The sequence below is a fragment of the Tupaia chinensis genome, unplaced genomic scaffold, assembly GCF_000334495.1.
Source record: "Tupaia chinensis unplaced genomic scaffold, TupChi_1.0 Scaffold146687_1, whole genome shotgun sequence".
Taxonomy (NCBI): domain Eukaryota; kingdom Metazoa; phylum Chordata; class Mammalia; order Scandentia; family Tupaiidae; genus Tupaia; species Tupaia belangeri.
This window is the reverse complement of record NW_006206544.1, coordinates 3,581,323-3,600,729: the sequence shown is the minus strand read 5'-3', so window position 1 is coordinate 3,600,729 and position 19,407 is coordinate 3,581,323. Positions and strand designations below refer to the sequence as shown.

Below are 19,407 nucleotides of genomic sequence, written 5' to 3'. Positions count from 1 at the left end.
CGTGACCATCCCCCTGGGGGGGATTTCTCACTTTCTGTCTCTCTGTCTCTCTCTATCTTTCTGGCGAGTGCAGGTACCCTATAGCAAACACCTCTCCAAAAAAAAAGGGGGGGGGCGGAATTTATCATAGAAAATAATGAAGTGGCAAAACTTGCAGTATCCTCATCTGAGGCTTCTGTTTCTTTGTACGGTCATATTTCCTACTCTTCCTCTCCCAGGAGGGCAAACTTTGGGATTGTAATGAAAATGGTACCCACACCTGTGAACTCCAGAACAGTCCCTTCTTTAGAATGTTGATAAAATGACCAGGTCTTGGGTTCTACATAAGAGCTAAGAGTGTGCAGAGAAGACATGAAGAAATGTCACTGAAAGAAAGTCTCTTCAAAGAGCAGTGTGTTGGAAGGGGAAACGGGAAGCTGTTTTGGTCTTTGTTGGCATGCTAGTCATGTGTGTGTGTGTTAACAGGATCAGGAAGATCTTCTATATTCAGTTCTCTTATACTTGGATGCTAGAGTATTTGTAAATACCCTTATGAGATGCTCTGTGCCCTATTCTTTTCCTTTTAAAACTAAAAACGCTAGCATGCAGCAGAAATCCAGAGCATAAACCTGAAAGTGGAGAGCAGAGGATTGCCATGTCTCAACCTGAACAAGTTGGATGAAAAGCTTTCAGCTTCCTGAGCAGGGGATGTCATCAAAATAGCTGAGTTTGGATTCCAATTCTGTTCTGGCTGTGCTAGTAACTGAGTGACATGGGCATGTTTCACTTCCCTGTTTCTCTCTGGATAGGTTTCCTTATCTATAAAATGGGTAGATTTCACTGGATTTCATTCATTTGACAGCATTCACATTTGTTGTCAGACACTACGTTTTAAAACTGAAAGTATAAACATTATACAATCCCTGAGTCAGAAGAACTCTCAATTGAGTGGAGGAGACAGATGTTACTGATACTTAAAAAGCCACATGAAAATTAGCATAATAGATGTAAAAAGCTCTACTGGAGCACAGAAGAGGGAAGGATGAATTGCACCAGAAAAAAAAAAAAAGTTGCAATGGAGTTGGCAATATTTAAATCATGTCTCCAGCACAGAGCGGTGCCCTGCCTACCCAGCTATGCTAAGCCGTGGGCCACATACAAAAGCCTCAGGTGTATGGAAGTGTCTGGTATATTAGGGAATCAAATGTTTAGCTGTGACTGAATATAGCATGACTAGAATGTAGTATATCTGGAAGCTATGCAAGACTGGCAGAGGCTGAGAAGGGTGGATTTGGGTTCTGCTGTAAGCACTCTCTCATAATAGTTCCTGTTCATCGATATGCTATGAGGACACATTGAAAACTGTAAACAGGAATTTTGGAAAGCATACAGTTTGTTTTCAGTGAATTAATCTGGCAACAGCTTGAAGAGCAGAGACAATGGAAGCACAATAAGTTCCTAGGATGCTGTAATGCAGGAAAACAGTGATAAGGGACTAGATTTTAAAATTGTAATAGTGGGGCCAGCAGGTGGCATGGTGGTTAAGGTGTTGGACTCCCACGTGGCTGATTGCGATTTGAATGCTGGACCTGGTGGCTTGAAAATCATGTGTGCCCAAGATCCCAGGAGAAGAGTGGAAGAGGAGGGATTAGAGCATGGCCATTCCCTATGGGGTTAATCACACTCTCCCTCTCACTGTGTTTCTCTCTGGCAAGTACACTCACCCTGTGGCGCAAAACAAAACAAAAAAACCATTAATGAATAAATAAGTAACATGGGAATATTTGACACAGAATTAAGATATAGAATCAAAATGATTTAACAATTGTTAGAGATTGTTAGATAAGAGAAATAAGTTCAAGACATTTCTTTTTTTATTTTTTTGATAGGTTTTTGCTATAGGGCTCGTGCACTCGCCAGACAGAGAGAGACATAGAGACAGAAAGCAAGAAATCACCCCCTGGGGGGATGGTCACGCCGCAATCCCTTTTCCTCCATTCTCCTCCCGGGATCTTGGGCACGCACGCACATGCACCCGGTGTGAGTTCTAAGCCACCAGGTCCAGGATACGAACCGCGGCCGACTACGTGGGAGTCCAGCGACATAGCCATTACGCTAACTGCTGGTTCCCTCAAGACATCTCTTGCATAACGTGGTGACTTTAGTTAATAACATGTACATATATAAATTTCCAAGAGGGTAGATTTTACATGTTCTCATCCAACATACGAATATACACCAAGGTAAGTATGTGAAATTATATGTTTGTTAATTTCTTGATTTAATCAGTTCATAATGTATTCACATTTTAAAATATTATTTCATATCCCATAAATATATACACTTTTGTCAATAAAATGAAAAAAATGAAGATAGTTGATGGAGAGAGTAAAATGGAAGTGTGCACATATGTGGAAGGGTGTGAGAGTTTCAGCTTGAGCGGCCCAGTGCAGGATGAAAGGATGTCAAGATGCTGACATGGGAGAGCAGGAGGTTTGGCGTAGGACACATGCATTTCATTGTGGATGTGAAGCGCCGTGAGGACTTCAATAGGTAGACCTGAGTTTCTAAAGATGCCATTTACAAAGTAGATGGAGACCTACATCTGAAGTCCTGGGGAGAAATATTTAGGCTTCCTTAGAGTAGCAAACATGGTAGTCGTTGGATGGATGAAACCCACCTAGGACGGCTTTTGGCAGGAGGAAAAAACATCCAAAATAAAACACTGGGGGCCATAGAATTTAGGCCTGTAATTCACTGACCAGACTTTTAGTTCAAATTCAAGAGAAAAGAAAGATATAATTAGAAACAATTTGATCTGGGGACCAGCAGTTAGCGTAATGGCTATGTCGCTGGACTCCCATGTAGTCGACCGTGGTTCAAGTACCAGACCCAGTGGCTTAAAACTCATGCCAGGCACGTGTGCGTGCGTGCCCAAGATCCTGAGAGGAGAATGGAGGAGAAGGAATTGTGGCATGGCCATGCCCCCTGGGGGGTGATTTCTTGCTTTCTCTCTCTCTGTCTCTGTCTTTCTGGCGAGCGCGCGCACCCTATAGCAAAAACCTCTTAAAAAAAAAAAAGACAATTTGATCTGGGTTTTTAAATGTAGTTAAGATCATACCTCATCCTTCTTTGATTTAATTGGTCCATAGGACAGAAAGTTAGGTGGAAATAGAGAATTTGTGGCTAGTATGCTCAGCTTAGAAAGAATAGATAAGAGTCTCAAGTATTAACAGCAATATCAATTGCATATGATTACATATAGATGTTAGACTGTATATGAATGCTATTGACATGAATGACAGAACTATTATGATAGTTGTTGGTATTCTTATCACCAATAACTTTTCCAATGATTTTCACAGTAAACATTTACTCAATGCAACCTATATACTTCTGCCTCTCAGGCAAACTTCAGCTTTGGTTGAGGTAAAGCTGAGATCTATGAGGAGGACACTAGCTCCCCTCCTTCCCTAACAGTGTCTTCCTGATTGGAGTTGTTTCTGAAATCCTCTGCACTTACTTTATACCAAAATTTTAAATGTAGCTAAGATCATACCTCGTCCTTCTTTGATGGTGTGTTAATTTCTGTTTCCCTAGAAGCAGGTAGCATATGAGTAGAATACTAGTTACTCATTAGGGAGACATCTGTACAATGTAAAGTTTGAGGAATAAGTCAGACAACAGAAGGAAGGGGACCGAGGTCTGACCCCAGCGCAGGAGATGTGGAAGGAAGGCAGATTGGGAAGGATGTGTCTCAGAGTAGGTTAGGTTGTCTAGTTTGGGTAATCAAATTGAGTAGGAAGCATAGTTCCAAGAAAGATTTGGTTCACAGGAAGCCTTTAAACCAAAACTGCCAGTTGGGGGTATTCCACATCTCAGAGCAATAAACATGCATTAATACCCCATCATGCTCAGCTTATCAACTAAAGGAACCTGGCAAAAGTGTGGTTTCAGCACTGTCACTACTGTCATTCAGGGGAGCTTCAGGCAGGGCCACAAGTCTGCAAACCTCCCTGCAGTGGGAGCTCTGGGTGGCAGATTTTATGGCTACCACAGAGGCCCTCAATGACTCAGTAATGTTTCTTTTTAAGTATTTTTTTGGCATGCATTGTTCAAGCCAGTAAAACAAAACAAAAACAAAAAACTCAGTATGTGCAATCTTGTACCATTAGTAATTATTTTTTGGTGTCCACCCAAGTAGATGATAAACCATTCTTAGATCATCAGTTCCTAGCACTGTGCCCTTAACTCAGAAGGCATTTGGTTCAATGTATTCATCTTAATTAGAATTGTTTTATTGTTATTATTTGTGTTTTTCTGAGAACAATAAACAGTGGGTTTTGATTCAGGAATGTAGGAATGTAGGTAGGGGGGAACTTAAGAGAATATGGTTTGGAAAAGAAATTCCACAGGTGTAAAATGAGTTCTAGATTACTAGGTAGAGCATGTGATTAGACATTTGCATTGTAGGGAAGCAGACATGGACCTCGATATCTCTGATGAGATGAAGTCCAAATAGGCAGAACACAGTATCCAGAGAACTAGGAGGAGAGCACTAACTTAGATATCTAGGCTGAGAGCCGACGTGATATGGGGAGGTCCAGCTGGTGTCATAGATGGGAATTCGAACTAATCATCAGGCCATGGCAACTTTTTTTTTTCTTTTTTTTTTTTTAGAATTATTCTCTCTACCTAGAGATGTAGTTTTCATACACTATGACACACTCTCTTTGCTTAACCTTGGTTAGTTGGTACAGAGCAGCATCTTTCCCAAGGTGAACATCCTGGAAATTTGGTATTGGGGTTTAGTAAATCTCATCAGTGGAACTATTTCTTTGAATTGAACTGACAAGTTCAAAATAAAGTCCTTAGAGAGAGTTGGAGTAACCATGTGTGCTAGAAAGCAAGAAAGCTGGTTTGGAGAAAAGCAAAAGTGAGGCAGGCATTCACAAAGGAGCTCAGATAAGAGACAGAGAGATTCCAGAGAAGGAGAGAATGAGATTACGAGAGCCATTGCCTAGGCTCCTAAGGACTGTCCATGCATGAACCTAATCTCAAGCCCACTTCCCTTAGGTTTTCAGATAACCCACCAGCCTTGGAATAAATTCCCCAGCTTGTTTAGTGCAGTTCAAGTGGATTTCTTATAAGAGCAGCCACATAATTTTGTTGAGACACCATTTGGCCAGAGATGCTGAAGAAACAAACAGGAAATTCAGAAACATGAAATATTCTGAGATGCAGGAAAGCAAGAGGTTAGAGTTAGAAGATATTACCAGGAGTAGCCTTAGTGACCAAATGGTGACGAAGTGGTGAAATGTGATTTTCTACAAGGCTGACCCACATGAGAAGGTTCCAGGTTTACATTCAGAGACATTCCTGAGTATACTAGGCCTGTGTGTACCTATGGTCTGAAGCTGGATGAAGCAAGGTGTGGATTGTGGCATTAAGACCCTGTTGGGGGTGTTATCTCTTTCTCTCTCTCACTGAAAAAAAAAAATAAATAAACAAACTTACAAAGGAAAGAAACAGTACCCCTATTAGGGGCAGATGATGTTTCAGTGGTAATGCAATGGTAAACACACTGGAAAGTCCACAGTTCATGTTCTGAGACCTCTTTATACATTTCAGGCAAATGCTGGTAAGACTGGTGAAAAGAGAACTCTTCTACACTGATGCTGGGAATGTAAATTAGTACAGCCACTGTGGATAACAATATGAAGGTTCTCTAAAGAGCTACAGATAGAACTACCATATGATACAGCAATTCCACTCCTGGGTATCTACCCAAAGGATAGGAAAATGCTCGATCAGAAAAACACTTGCACATCCATATTTATTGTTGCATTATTCACAATTGCTAAGACACAGTACCAACCCAAGTGTCCACAAACAGATGAACGAATTGAAAAAAGTATGAAATATATACACTACAGAATATTATTCAGCCATAAAAATCAATGAGAACCTGGAATTCGACAGAAAGTGGACAAATATGAAAGATTTACTGCTAAGCAAAGCAAACCAGACTGTGAAGGAGAGGCATTGTATGTCCCCACTGAAGATATACCAAATGTCAGCACTCCATGGCAGAAATTGAATGACTGGAAAGTATAAAAGCATAGAGAGCAATGGTGATACTGGAGACAGTACAGGAGGAGGGTGGGAAATGGGGGAGGGTGGAAGGGAGAGAATTAAGGGGAAGAAGAATGAAGTAAACCATTTGAGAGACTCAAAATGGAAAGAAATCTGTTGATTATAATGTATATAGTAATGTCTTTGGACTAATGTGCAGTGTATTCATGATGGGAATTTCATTTGGTATCTGTAATGATACACAGTGATTGAACATAAAAATAAATAATGAATAAATAAGAGTGCCCATGATCTAGGCTGGCTGAGTTTAGGGGTGGAACATGATGTCAAGAACATTTTAGAGGTGCCTCTCTCTCTTTTTATCTCACAGGAGAAATAAGCTTTAAAAAGGGTAGCAGAGGCCAGGTGGTGGTACAATGGAAGTACAACTCAACTCACATGGGAAAGGTGCCAGGTTTGCATCCTGGGACCTCCCTGGGCATGCCAACTGAGACTAGAGGTGGATGGTGGCAGGGAGGCCCTACTGGGGGGTGCCTTTCTCACTCTAATTAAATAAATAAAAGAATAAGCAACAACCAAAACATTTTAAAAAAGAAATCTCAGAGAACAGTGGCCCAAAGCAGTTCTTAGTGTGGTAACTAAGAGTTATCAAGTCAGGGACTACATAGTTTCTGGTTAGAGAAATAAGACAGTGAGGTACAAAGTTCATCACAGGAATAAGGCAGAAATTGGTTGTTAGAAGTCAGGACAAAAGTGAGAAGCAGACTAGGACATTCTTTATTGCGATTACTATGATTATTTTAATTTGTGATAGAGAGGATATGTGCATGCATATACACACATGAGAGAGACAAAGAAGTGCCTTCAGCAGGGTCTGGTCACACGGGGACCCCCAGCCCCAGGCTCTTGGTTGTGCACATGCATGCCCAGCATGGTTCAACTTGATGAGGTCAGGGATCTAAACCCATGTGGCTTCCAGCTTCATAGTTCACTATTGCTACTGACTACCACAGAGGCTGGGCCACTGTGCTGACACTGCGCTAGGACATTCTGAACTATGGAAGATGAGTTCTTCTGAAGATGAGATTAACAAATGCTTTCAAAAAGAATTATTTGGTATCGACTACATTCTGAGGAGGTTACTGTGTCACCAGCCTGAACCGGAGTTCAGTGTATGGTAAGGTGGAGTCTCAGTGGTGCCTGGTGTGGAGAAGACTAGCCTGAGTGGGCAGCAGTCATATGGGGACCCAGTCAGTTCCTGAAGTGAAGTGAAAGACAGATTGTTAGAATTCAGGGTATTGTATGGCTAAACAGAGCTGAACAAAGTTGAAACAAAAGCTTAGAAAACATCATGGTGGTGCCTTCTTTTCAAGAGTATAAAGGGGATAGGATGTGAGTTATTCAGAAAGGGAGAAAGTGTCAAACATGCTGCTGATCTATGTGTCAGTTTCTCCTAAGGTCCTGGTAAGGCTAATATAACTTAAAAAGTGAGGCTGGTGCCTCCTTTGGTTGAATGAAGTGTTGACTCACACGCCTGCTCTACTTCACCGGAGCTAAAGTCAAAATTCAAGGAGTTAGGAAGTCCTAGTCTTTCTTAATTCAACACAGTCTTACAGAATAGGCAAGACTAGACTCCTTTAGACTTTTTTCCTTTATTTGTGGTAGAGCATGTTGAGTATGCATGATAGAGAGACAGAGATAAGAGAACCCTCCAACAGAGTCTGGTCATACCACTGTCCCCTCCAGTCTTCCTGTTCAATGAATTTTCTGGGCTCTTGCACACGCCCAACATATTTCAGGCAAACTGGGATGAGGATTTGAACTGTGGTTGTCATGTAGCTTCGAGCACTGCAGCTGAGTGCACTACTGACTACAATTTGGCTGAAACAAGACTAGACCATTTTTTAATAATTCTTTTTCTTAAAAATTAGTTAACTTTATTTATTCACTTATTTTGACTAAGGAGGGACAGAGTGAGAGAGAGAAAGAAGGAAAGTGAGAAAGCAAGCTGCCAGGTTCAGGACTTGAACCATGCACCCCCAACCACCATGCCACCTGCAGCACCAAGACTAGATTCTTAATATAGTTCTGGTTTAACCTTGAACTCTTGCCTACTGAAAAAGAAAGTATGGTTAAAAAAAAAGGAGAGAAAAGGAGATAGAAAGATGAAAATTAAAAGATGTCTCAATCTGTCATTCATTCTGGTGTCGAGATAGGTCAGACACCCACTCCTGTGGCTCCTTTTTCTACCTGCCATTTACTATTTTGCATACCTTGTAATCATGGAATTACTTTTATTTGTGGTAGAGCATGTTGAGTATGCATGATAGAGAGACAGAGATAAGAGAACCCTCCAACAGAGTCTGGTCATACCACTGTCCCCTCCAGTCTTCCTGTTCAATGAATTTTCTGGGCTCTTGCACACGCCCAACATATTTCAGGCAAACTGGGATGAGGATTTGAACTGTGGTTGTCATGTAGCTTCGAGCACTGCAGCTGAGTGCACTACTGACTACAATTTGGCTGAAACAAGACTAGACCATTTTTTAATAATTCTTTTTCTTAAAAATTAGTTAACTTTATTTATTCACTTATTTTGACTAAGGAGGGACAGAGTGAGAGAGAGAAAGAAGGAAAGTGAGAAAGCAAGCTGCCAGGTTCAGGACTTGAACCATGCACCCCCAACCACCATGCCACCTGCAGCACCAAGACTAGATTCTTAATATAGTTCTGGTTTAACCTTGAACTCTTGCCTACTGAAAAAGAAAGTATGGTTAAAAAAAAAGGAGAGAAAAGGAGATAGAAAGATGAAAATTAAAAGATGTCTCAATCTGTCATTCATTCTGGTGTCGAGATAGGTCAGACACCCACTCCTGTGGCTCCTTTTTCTACCTGCCATTTACTATTTTGCATACCTTGTAATCATGGAATTACTTTTCATGGGCATCCAACATATCCCTGGGAAATGTCAGGGATTCCCTGTATAGCATATCAATTAACTTTTACAAGACATACCAAAAACAAGCCCAGCAATGACAAATTAGTAGGTATACTATTGGCTCGAGTTTCTTTCTCTCTTAATCTTTTTTTGTATGCTGTTGTTCATGGTATTCATTGCCATAAGATCTGAGGCTGACTCAGAAATTTCTGCTTGGCTTCTGACTAACCTCATGGGGAGAAAATTATCTAACCTTCCCGAGTCTCCATTTCCTTCATTCTTAAAGTGGCATAGTGGTACTTGCTGTAATCCCTTGCTGGGTGATTTTGAGGGCCCTGTATGAAAATCACTGCAAGTAGTACAGAAGACAGCCAAGTCCTTTAATAAGTCAACATGGTGAAACCTATGCCAGAACCTAGCTCTCCTTACCAGCTCTTGGGCAGTTCATTTGAGAAATAATTATTGGCTTCTTCACTTGTAGAAGGGGTATAATATTTCCCATTTCAGGCCAGGTAACACAACTGGACCCACATGAGCAAGATTCTTTGTTCGGGTCCTGGGACCTCCCTGAGCTAACTGAAACCCATGTGCCCATTATCTGTGCTGGCTGAGATGGGGAGGTGGATTGTGGTGTGTTAGGGTGCCTATGACTTTGTCTCTCTCTTATTTTCTCATAGATGAAATAAACTTTAAAAATACATATTAGTTTGTTGGAAAAGTCATGATGTATTTTTCTGTCTTCCTATGGAAAAATGCATCATGACTTTTCTGATAACCCAATATTTCCTGTTTCATATGGCTTTTATTAATATTAAAATAACATGTTTAGGATTGGCCCTGCAGCACAGTGGTTAAGCACTGTGCATGGGGAACCAGATCCAGCATGGCTGACTGCAGGTCCAGTCCCAATCCCAGCAGTTTGATAAAAGATGCTGGCATCTGTGTACGTGCCCAAAATCCTCATGTAGAGAGAGAATGGAAGAAAGGAATTGTGGTATGGTCATGCCCATTGTTTTCTCTCCTCCTCTCTGGTGAGTGCATGCACCCTCTGGTGATTAAAAAAATAACATTCATACTAAAAGTATAAAGAATATGTAATGATTACAGTTCTTAATAATGTCCCAGAATAGGATAATCTTAAGACCAAATGTGTGCAAATTGCAAATTCACTTTTTATTCTTATAAAAGCATTGATAAGATTTTAAATTAATATGTCCCTACCATATCCTTTCAGAAATGTTTGCACAGAAGATCTGTTCTGAACTCTGTGCCAGAGTCGAATTTAATGAGAAACAGTCATTTCAAAGAGAAAATAAAATTCAATTACTAAAATAACAGTACTTTCTTGAAGATCTTTTATATATTTTATTTTTTAATGAAGCCTTTTAGAAAATAAAATGTTATAGCATATTTTTATTCACCATTTATCAATGTGTAAAACTCCCCTTAATTGAGAGAAATCTGGTTCATACTTAGAGACAAGATTATACTAAGAGGGTCTAGTGAAGCAAATATGGCTTTTTTTACATCTAGATTGTTAGAGGTTTTCCTTTTTATATATTTTTTAAAATAAAATATTTCATATTTATACTGGCTAATTCTAATATTCTTTCATCTTCTGTTTATTTGCAAGATAATAGTTGGAGAAACTGCTGTGTTTTGCCTACAACTCGCCACAAGGGATTTTGAAAACCAGGAGAAAACCATTTTAACTGGAGACTGTTGCTATATAAACCCACTGGTGCGCCGAACTGTCCGATTTCTTGGTATGTATTCATTTTGTTTTTATTGTTGCAGAAACAATGTTTATGTATAAGCTGACCTTTAAAATGACATGCATTTTAACTACATGCAAATATTAGGTTATCTTTTCTTTGAGATGTTTCAACTTTTTCAAAAAATGAACATTACAAACTATTTTCTCTCTAATATTGCAAGATCTCTTTCAGGATGTCATTTCCACATTATTTTCAGGAATAAAGAATACCATTTTTGGATATTTAATACTTTTTAATAAACCAGGGACCAGCAGATGGTATAGTGGTTACATTGCTGAACTCCCAAATGGCTGACTGCGGTTTGAGTCCCGAACCTGGTGGCTTGAAACTCATGCCAGGGTTATGTGTGTGCATGCCCCAAATCCTGAGAAAACGATGGAAGAGAAGGGATTGGGCCATGACCATCTTCCCTGGGGGGTGATTTCTCATTTTCTGTCTCTCCAGCAAGTGCATGAACCCTATGGCAAAACCCTCTAAAAAAAATAAAAGTAAATAAAAAATAAAAATTATATAATGAAAATAAATGATGTGTTTATTAAATTTCAGAAATAATAGCTGGTGAAAGAGAGATAGCCCAGGTAGATTACTAAACATCATAAAGGTCAAAAAAACTAGGTTGGCAAATAGAAGAAATGTTGTATTTGTTAAGTTCCACATGTAGCACTTCATGCACTAAGTTTGAGTGGCTTTTTATGTAAACAAAAGTTATACTGATGATGTTATTAGGGGACAAACTGCCTTGATACTTTAACTTTCCCTCTCAGATATCAGTAACAAATATGAACACTGACAAGTTATTGAAAATCATTTCAATTCAATAGAAACTTAGCCAAGGGACCAGCAGTTGGCATAATGGCTATGTTGCTGGACTCCCATGTAGTCAAACATGGTTCGAGTCCCAGACCTAGTGCCTTAAACTCACGCAGGGTGTGTGTGCGTGAGTGCCCAAGATCCTGAGAGGAGAATGGAGGTGAAGGAATTGTGGTGTGGTCATCCCCCCTGGGGGTGGGGTGGGGTAATTTCTCACTTTCTGTCTCTTTTTCTGGTGACCACGCACACCCTATAGCAAAATCCTCTCAAAAAAAAAAAAGAAAAGAAACTTAGCCAATACAACTGTTTAAACTCACACAATAAAATTTAATATAAATGATTGTTTTCAGGATTTACCAGATAAAATATACTTTTATGTAATAAATAACACATAAAGTGAATTCTGATCCATATTAAGAGAGAGTAGGGAGACAGTAACCCTTCAATATATTTCTTGTTTTGAAGGGATCAAGATGAACACTTTGGAGATAATATGCATAGGTGACTTAATCCATGTATAAACCTGTTAAAGACTAACCAAATGCCATCAGCCTTTAGAGCTCTCTGAAAATGAAAGGTCTTCATATCTAAGCCTGTTCTTTTTCTCGCCATCAAGTTATAAAATCTCTGAAGTCCTCATTTCTTCTGCTGTGGGGTTAACTTTGATATGAAATTTTAAATCAGTATTTTCCACATGCCATGAATATGATGTTCTTAACTCATATCTCTGAGAGGTATTTGATAACAAAATAAGCAATAATACACTCAGAACTAAGAGTATTTGATGAAACTGGCACTTTCCTAACTACTATTAAGTAAATTATATTGTGCTTTTTTAAGGAAAATATTTTTCTGCATTTGCACACTTATTTCTGAAGAATAAGGGGCACAAAAGCAGATTGCTTTTAAGTTTCTGCATGTTCCTTACTTCTAGGATTTCATAAAACATTGAGGAGAGCTTGATTTATTTTTCATCTCATGATTTGAATGTTTCTAATTTGTTATGATAAAATGGAAGCTTATAAGTAGAACATTACTATATAGTAGGGCTTTCCTCTTGGTGTTGACTTTATTCTTGATGTCAGTAAAGTAGTTACATTCCAGGTATCTCACTTTAATAATTGTCTTTGTAGTCATCTACTATATTGGCCTTGGGGCTAAGGCACTGACATTTTAATTCTAAGGCACATTTGGGAACTTCACAAGTGCCTAGAGACATGTCCATATTTTTATCAAATACTTCTATTTTAAACAGGTAAACGTATTATACAGAGAAGAATGGCTTAGTTAAATAAAATGAGTACATCTTAGCCTACATTTCCTGAGCACGCAGATGAAGACCTGAAATGTCAGCTCTCATATTTGACTATGAGATTTTGGAAGAAGAGGTTATGCACATTAACGTATTGAGTTCAGTTTTCTTTCCTTTCTCTGCTTCTCTCATATCTCTGCTTTTGATAACATTTACTTTGTATGACTCAGGACAGTCTAGGGAGATGTAAAGAAAGCACTTCTTTGCTTTCTTTTAAAATTTTAGATAAGAGAGAACTAGTGTCTTCGTTTTGATGTTATTTGAATACACATAGACTTTTTTGTTTGTTTTTGCCATCAGACACGTGGACTGGTTAGAGAGAAAGAGTGAGAGGGAAAGTGAGAAGTCGCCCTAATGGGGATGACCACCCAGCAATCCTTCTGCTCCATTCTTTTCCTGGAATCCTGGGCATGCACACATGGTATGATTTTCAGGCCATCAGATCTGGGACTCGAACTGCAATTGGCCATGTGGGATTCCAGCACTTTAACCATCATGCCACCTGCTGGCCCCTGGACTTTTGGTAATGTTTTGAACATTAAAAAGATAGATACACTTTTTTTTGGTGATTTCTAATACAACAACCAATCCATATATATATGGCTAAGAATAAAAGTACCTAAGGATTATAAAATGACTTTTCAATGAACCATTTTTGGGAGATATCATTTTAGTATAGTTTTAGAAGGTCCTGATGGAAAGTTTATTTCCCAAAATTATATAATAATGGGTTTCCACACGGTACCACATTGCTGAAGATTATAACTGTGAATTTAATAAAAAAATAATGCCAAAGAATTTATTTTACTACCAAAGTAGAAAAAGTTTTAATAATCAATGACACTGAATTTAGAAAATGTTTTTGTTATTTACATAAATTAGAAAGTTGCTTACCAAAGGTGGGGAAAATCTATTTACTTAATTTTATACCTTCAGGTAAGCAAAGCAATAAATTTTATTACTATAAAGATAATGAAAAATTCTAATTTCTAATTCCTGACTTTACACTAAAATGCCCCAAATTTGATCAATTCAATTCAATTCATAAAAGATAAGGTGGGGCAACATTACCAATGGTTCTGTGACTTAAAATTTTGTTTCTAAAGAGCACAGAGAATAATCTGAAAGCATTCTGCTTTACCTATTTTCCATGATATTCAAATGAAAACTGACAGTATTGGATTTTATTGCTAACTGGCACCTCCAGTAGAGTCACTATCCACCCAAATGGGTTTGAGAGGCAAAATCAAAGAGAGAAGACTGCTTTGCTTTATGTTGGTGAGATAAGATATTTTCAAAAGTAGGAAAAAAAAACAAAGATTGCTGACATTAGAAGAGCATGACAGACTACACTCTCTTAAAGGATATGTGTCTCTATTTTAAAAATCACATTACCCAAGGAACGCAATCTTGGAATATTATTTTCTGCCTTTATGTTTTATAAACCTGACATGCATAAAAATGTAGCCAGTGGCAGACAGCTCAATATGTTAAGTAATTTAACACTCCCACCACGCCAGAAAGCCAATGGAAGAACCGGGGAAGAGTGAAGTGAAAGGAACCATATGTATGTGTGAAAGATCTTATAGTTTCTAAAAATATTCCCATTTTGGTTTATTGTAAACTGAAATGTAGAAAGCAAAGAGTTAAAATGGTTTCATTTCTTTCCACAGGAATTTATACATTTGGATTATTTGCTACAGATATCTTTGTAAATGCTGGACAAGTGGTTACAGGAAACCTGGCTCCACACTTTCTTGCCCTGTGTAAACCCAACTACACAGCTCTTGGGTGTCAGCAGTACACACAGTTTATCAGCGGGGAAGAGGCCTGCACAGGCAACCCGGATCTCATCATGAGAGCAAGGAAAACATTCCCCTCCAAAGAAGCAGCCCTCAGTGTCTATGCAGCTATGTATCTGACAGTAAGTAAGGATTACAAACACGTTTCAGTCTGCATTTCTTTTCATTCTTCAAACGCAGAGATCCTTTTTCTTTGCATCATGAAAGTCACTTATAGCACATTAACAGCTTTCTGTAGGCCATTTAATTTATTTTTAATAATAGCTGTTTGTACTGTGAATAAAATTAAATCAGTTGACTCTCCTGAGAGTATGTGTGGGTAGTTGGTTGTATTAAAAAATACAGCCATTAGCATTTCTATTTGAGAATTTGTCTTTTATATTAAATAGGACTTAATGGAAACACATTTGTTTTGTAGCATTCCCTATAAGCTTCTAGCAGTGCAATTAAGAGAACTACCCCGCCTCTCAGGTGCCTCCTCAAGCTCTCAAATTCTGGAGTGAAAGGGGAGGAGGGTGCTTTCTAGAAAGATCTTTCGTTATTGGTAACTATCACAATATAGCAACCAGTGTTTTAATATTTTCTCATATAGCCATCCAAAATACCCTTAGAAATCATGCTTTTTCCTTTATTCTTGAATATTTGCCATCATTTTAACAAGAGCTGGTCCCCTGCTATAGCTATCTTACGTCCTTTAGAGGGTAGTAGGTGGTTGCAGCTAAGTGCATTACTGATCTGCAGAAGTAGAGAGAAGGGCAGTATTCAGACTGGCCAGTGCTTGCTGGATACTGTTGTTTGTCAGAGGCCTCATGAGAGACCTAGGCTCAATTCTCAGCTCAACTTAAAGAGCTGGGTGCAGTGGCACATACCTGTAGTCCCAGTTGCTCTGAAGGCTAAGATGGGAGGATCATGACATAGCAAGATTCTGTCTGGGAAAAAAAAACAAGACACAACAAAACAAAACAAAACATCACACCCTCCACAGAGAAAGGCAGCCTTGGCAGTCAGCTCTTGGCCCTGCATTCATGCCATCAGCCTTTCCCTCCCTGAAAAAGATGTGCCTTGCAACCCTGGAATTGGACTCCAAAAGTGTTCTCCATAGACTTTTCCAAAAACTCTACTAAGAAGTTCAGAGAATGCTAATGTCTTTGGGTGTACTCCTTCCCTAGGGTGCCAACATCTACTTCCTTCACATTTCAGTTCACTGACCAAAGCTTTGTAAGGCTCAGGACCATTTTGAAATCAGATTATTTCTAATGACTTGGAAAAACTCAGCATTATTTTTACCATCAAAGGGCTATTTGATCATGGAAATGTTTCTAATGTACTTATGTCATGCTATCTCTAAAAGCAGAGAAAAATCTATAGAAATGCCCTGTGGCATCTCGACTTGAGATTGAAAATAAAGATGACTAAGTAGAAGGACAATTTAGGAAGGGAAAATATACCATTGTACACAATATTCACAATGGCAGGGCAGTTTTGGAGGCCTGTGAGCTTGCATTTTAAGTTTTTAAGTGAAGTTAATTCTATTTCTCACTGCCTGGACTTAAAAAAATCCCATCAAGAACATTTTTATAGAGGTTAGGATCTAGTCTTTTCCTATCTATTTTCTCTTCCACTGTCTCTGACCTTGGGAAATTTATTATCACTCTCTCCCTGCTCTTTCTGTATGCTCTGCCACTCTCTCTAATCTGCCCTGGATTTTTTCAGCCCCTCAGCTTGGCTTTCTCCTTCACGTTCTTTGCTTACTCTGAGCCTGATAGGGAAGAATATGGCCGGCTAGCGTATTTCCTAACTTGCTTGACTACAAACATGGTCCACCTCTGTTAGAATATGAAGCACACAACCTTAAAATGAAAATTTAAAACTTGAGTGAATCAGGTGTTTTTCCTCCCTTGCTATCACGTCTCAATCTGATGTTTATGTTTGTCTCATTATGAATTGCAGATCTATCTGAATGCAAATGTGATCAAGCCAATGATGGTAGACCAAGTCCAGAACGCTCTCTGACCCCAAAAACTGTTACATGAGTATTTTAGCACTAATACTAATAAATGTTAGATTGTGCTGTGTAGTCACTGTTTACCAATGGTGGTAAATTTGCTATCATTTGACCTTTTTATTTTACCAAATAGTGCATCAAGGTAGTTGCTCTGAGAGAAGGCATTATCTTTTGATGTACCAGAAGGATCTTAATATCCTGTCTTGCCCCTAGTCTGCTGGTCACCTACATGTATTTGTTTTAGCAGCTTCAGAATAACCCCACTCTTCTGGTCTGTAATAAATATTAGAGATATTAATGATGAAAATTATTATAGCAAACATTAATTGAGCATTATGTGTCAGACACTAATTTCTTCACTTCTACTAACTTATTTAATACTTTACTAAATGCTGAAAGTTTATTATTTTTCATTATTACTGTTTATTTACTCATTGATTATTTGTACTAATTTATTGTATCCTCATGACATTTCCTTAAAGTGTATATTATTACACCCACTTAATAGATAAGCACATGCAGAAATGAAGTAACTTGCTCAGATCCGTAGAACCACAAATTTTCCTGACAACAATGATTCTGAATGTTTCAGAGCGGCAAACATTAAATCATGGTAGCACCAATGTGTACTTGGTCAGCTGAATTTTCTCCTCCTTCCCCTTCAAAATCCAGTGGCTGGTAAAGTTTAAAGCCCAAGGGTTCAGGTGGTAGATGTGTTCAGATAACAGTCGTCTAATAAACACTCCAACACTTGGAAATCTTCTATTTTTGAACAGTGATTCAAACAAAAGGTAGGACTCCTGCTTGTGATTACATTAATGGGTACCTCTGTCTTGTAACAATAAATTCTGTTCTCTACTAACTGCATTTCTCTCTTTCCCATCATCTGTGTGTGTGTGTGTGTGTGTGTGTGTGTGTGTGTGTATGTCTCCCCATGTGTGCATGCGTGGGTGGCTGCTATGGTAACTCTGAATATAACTGCTGCTGCAAATGTAGGCTTTACAGTCAGATTTTGCTGTTATATTTGAACCCATATACAAATATATTTCTTCCCAGCTTTACCAAAGACACCTTGAGAAAACTTTATAATAGAAATGTTGAGATGTTTCAAATTAATGCAGTCTCATGAAATGTTTGCCAGGATTTTGATAGGCAGGTAAATAAAACAGTCATAGATTCACTATTCTCTGTGAAGATAGTCCTATGGCTATATTTAGTAAGAGACATATTTGTTTAACTTGGTGTTGGTGCTATAAACATATAAATTTATAAATAAGAATAAACAATCCCTAGTCTGAGGTGTGAATGAGAACTGAGGTATGTTTTTCTGATGCTTCTCTGTGTGGAGAGTACCAAATAAAATAAAGGAATTTGAACTCTCTCTGCCTTAGCATTGACTTTAATTAAGGCTTTGGGGATAATTATTTTTAACTTTTTATTTTCTTTTTTTAATTTGCCAGAGGGTGGTGTATTTAACAGAGAGATACAGAAAGTAAGGAAGCCTCCCCATTGGAGATGATCATGTCAAAATCCCTCCTCCTTTCGACCTCATTTCAGAATTTGGGCACTCATGCATAGCATACCAGCACAGTTCTTATTCTGCCAGGTCCGGGTCTTGAACCATTTTCTTCCCTTGTGGGATCCAGGCACCTTAACCACCATGCCATCAGTTAGCCTGGCTTTGGGGATAATTTGGTATCAAAGCTGCTTTCTTTTGCTTTACTAAGAACTTCCCCTGTTCCTGTTTTTACAAATGTTGTTGGCTTCCCAAGAAAAAATTCTGAAGAGTATTTGACCCTTAACTATCAAATTTATAATTCAGTGTTAAGCTACAATAGAATATTTAAATTTAACTTTGTGGGGGTTTTTTCGCCACCATAAACTGGGTTTTATTTTTCTTCCCCAAAGTAAAGGCAAATGAACTTCAAAGTTGAGAATACAAAATCAAGTTTGGGAACTTTCCAGTTAAAGGTAGGAGCCATTGAAGAAGATATAAAATGATCTCTCTGGGTTACTTCCAACTCTCAATTTAGATTTTTTTGAAAATTTTTAAAAAAGAAAAGAAAAATGGTCAGCTGCATTTGTTGGACTCTGTTCCTGTTATTTGTGATCACAAAACAAACCATCCCGAACCTCGAAACAGCAGCTATTAGCCTCGGGATTCCACGAGTTGACTTGCAGTTTTTCTACTAGCCAGTCCTTGCTTAGCTCATGGGTCACATTCACCTGACTTTTCCCTTGGGGTCTGGGTTCATCTGGGACAGATCAGTCACTAGGTCTCTCTCATTCTCAGTAGGTCTCAAGAGAATGATGGGCTAAGCTGTAAGGTGTGCTGAAGCCTAGGCTCCTAAGCTTGCCTAACATCACTATCTGTATTTATCTGTTCACCCAAATCACAAATCTAGCCCCGAGTGTTGGAGCCATTGAAATGACTCTTGTTATAGATGAGACATACAGCTAAGTCAGGTTGTAATGAGAGAGAGATAACGGAATGGGAGGAATTAGTGCATTAAACAATTTACCACAATCTTTTCCCAGAATATTAGTGGAAAGCTCTAAAATATCACTTCTCTTTCTCCTCCTCATTAGTGGACAGTCATTGGCATTATCTTACTCTCACCTCCCACACAGCCTTCTTTTATAAGCTTACAAGGTCCCATGTGTAAAAACCTTGTTCACAGGCTGCT

The 19,407-nt window shown here is 38.7% G+C and overlaps 1 protein-coding gene across 1 annotated transcript in view; it reads left to right on the top strand.

The window, feature by feature from the left end:
• The window catches only part of PLPPR5 (phospholipid phosphatase related 5), a 126,430-nt gene that overhangs the window by 48,151 nt on the left and 58,872 nt on the right, over nt 1-19,407 (top strand). Inside the window, exons 2-3 of the mRNA XM_027768500.1 lie at nt 10,647-10,779; nt 14,587-14,837. Coding sequence (XP_027624301.1) covers nt 10,647-10,779; nt 14,587-14,837 — 384 coding nt within the window. The remainder of the gene's footprint in view (nt 1-10,646; nt 10,780-14,586; nt 14,838-19,407) is intronic.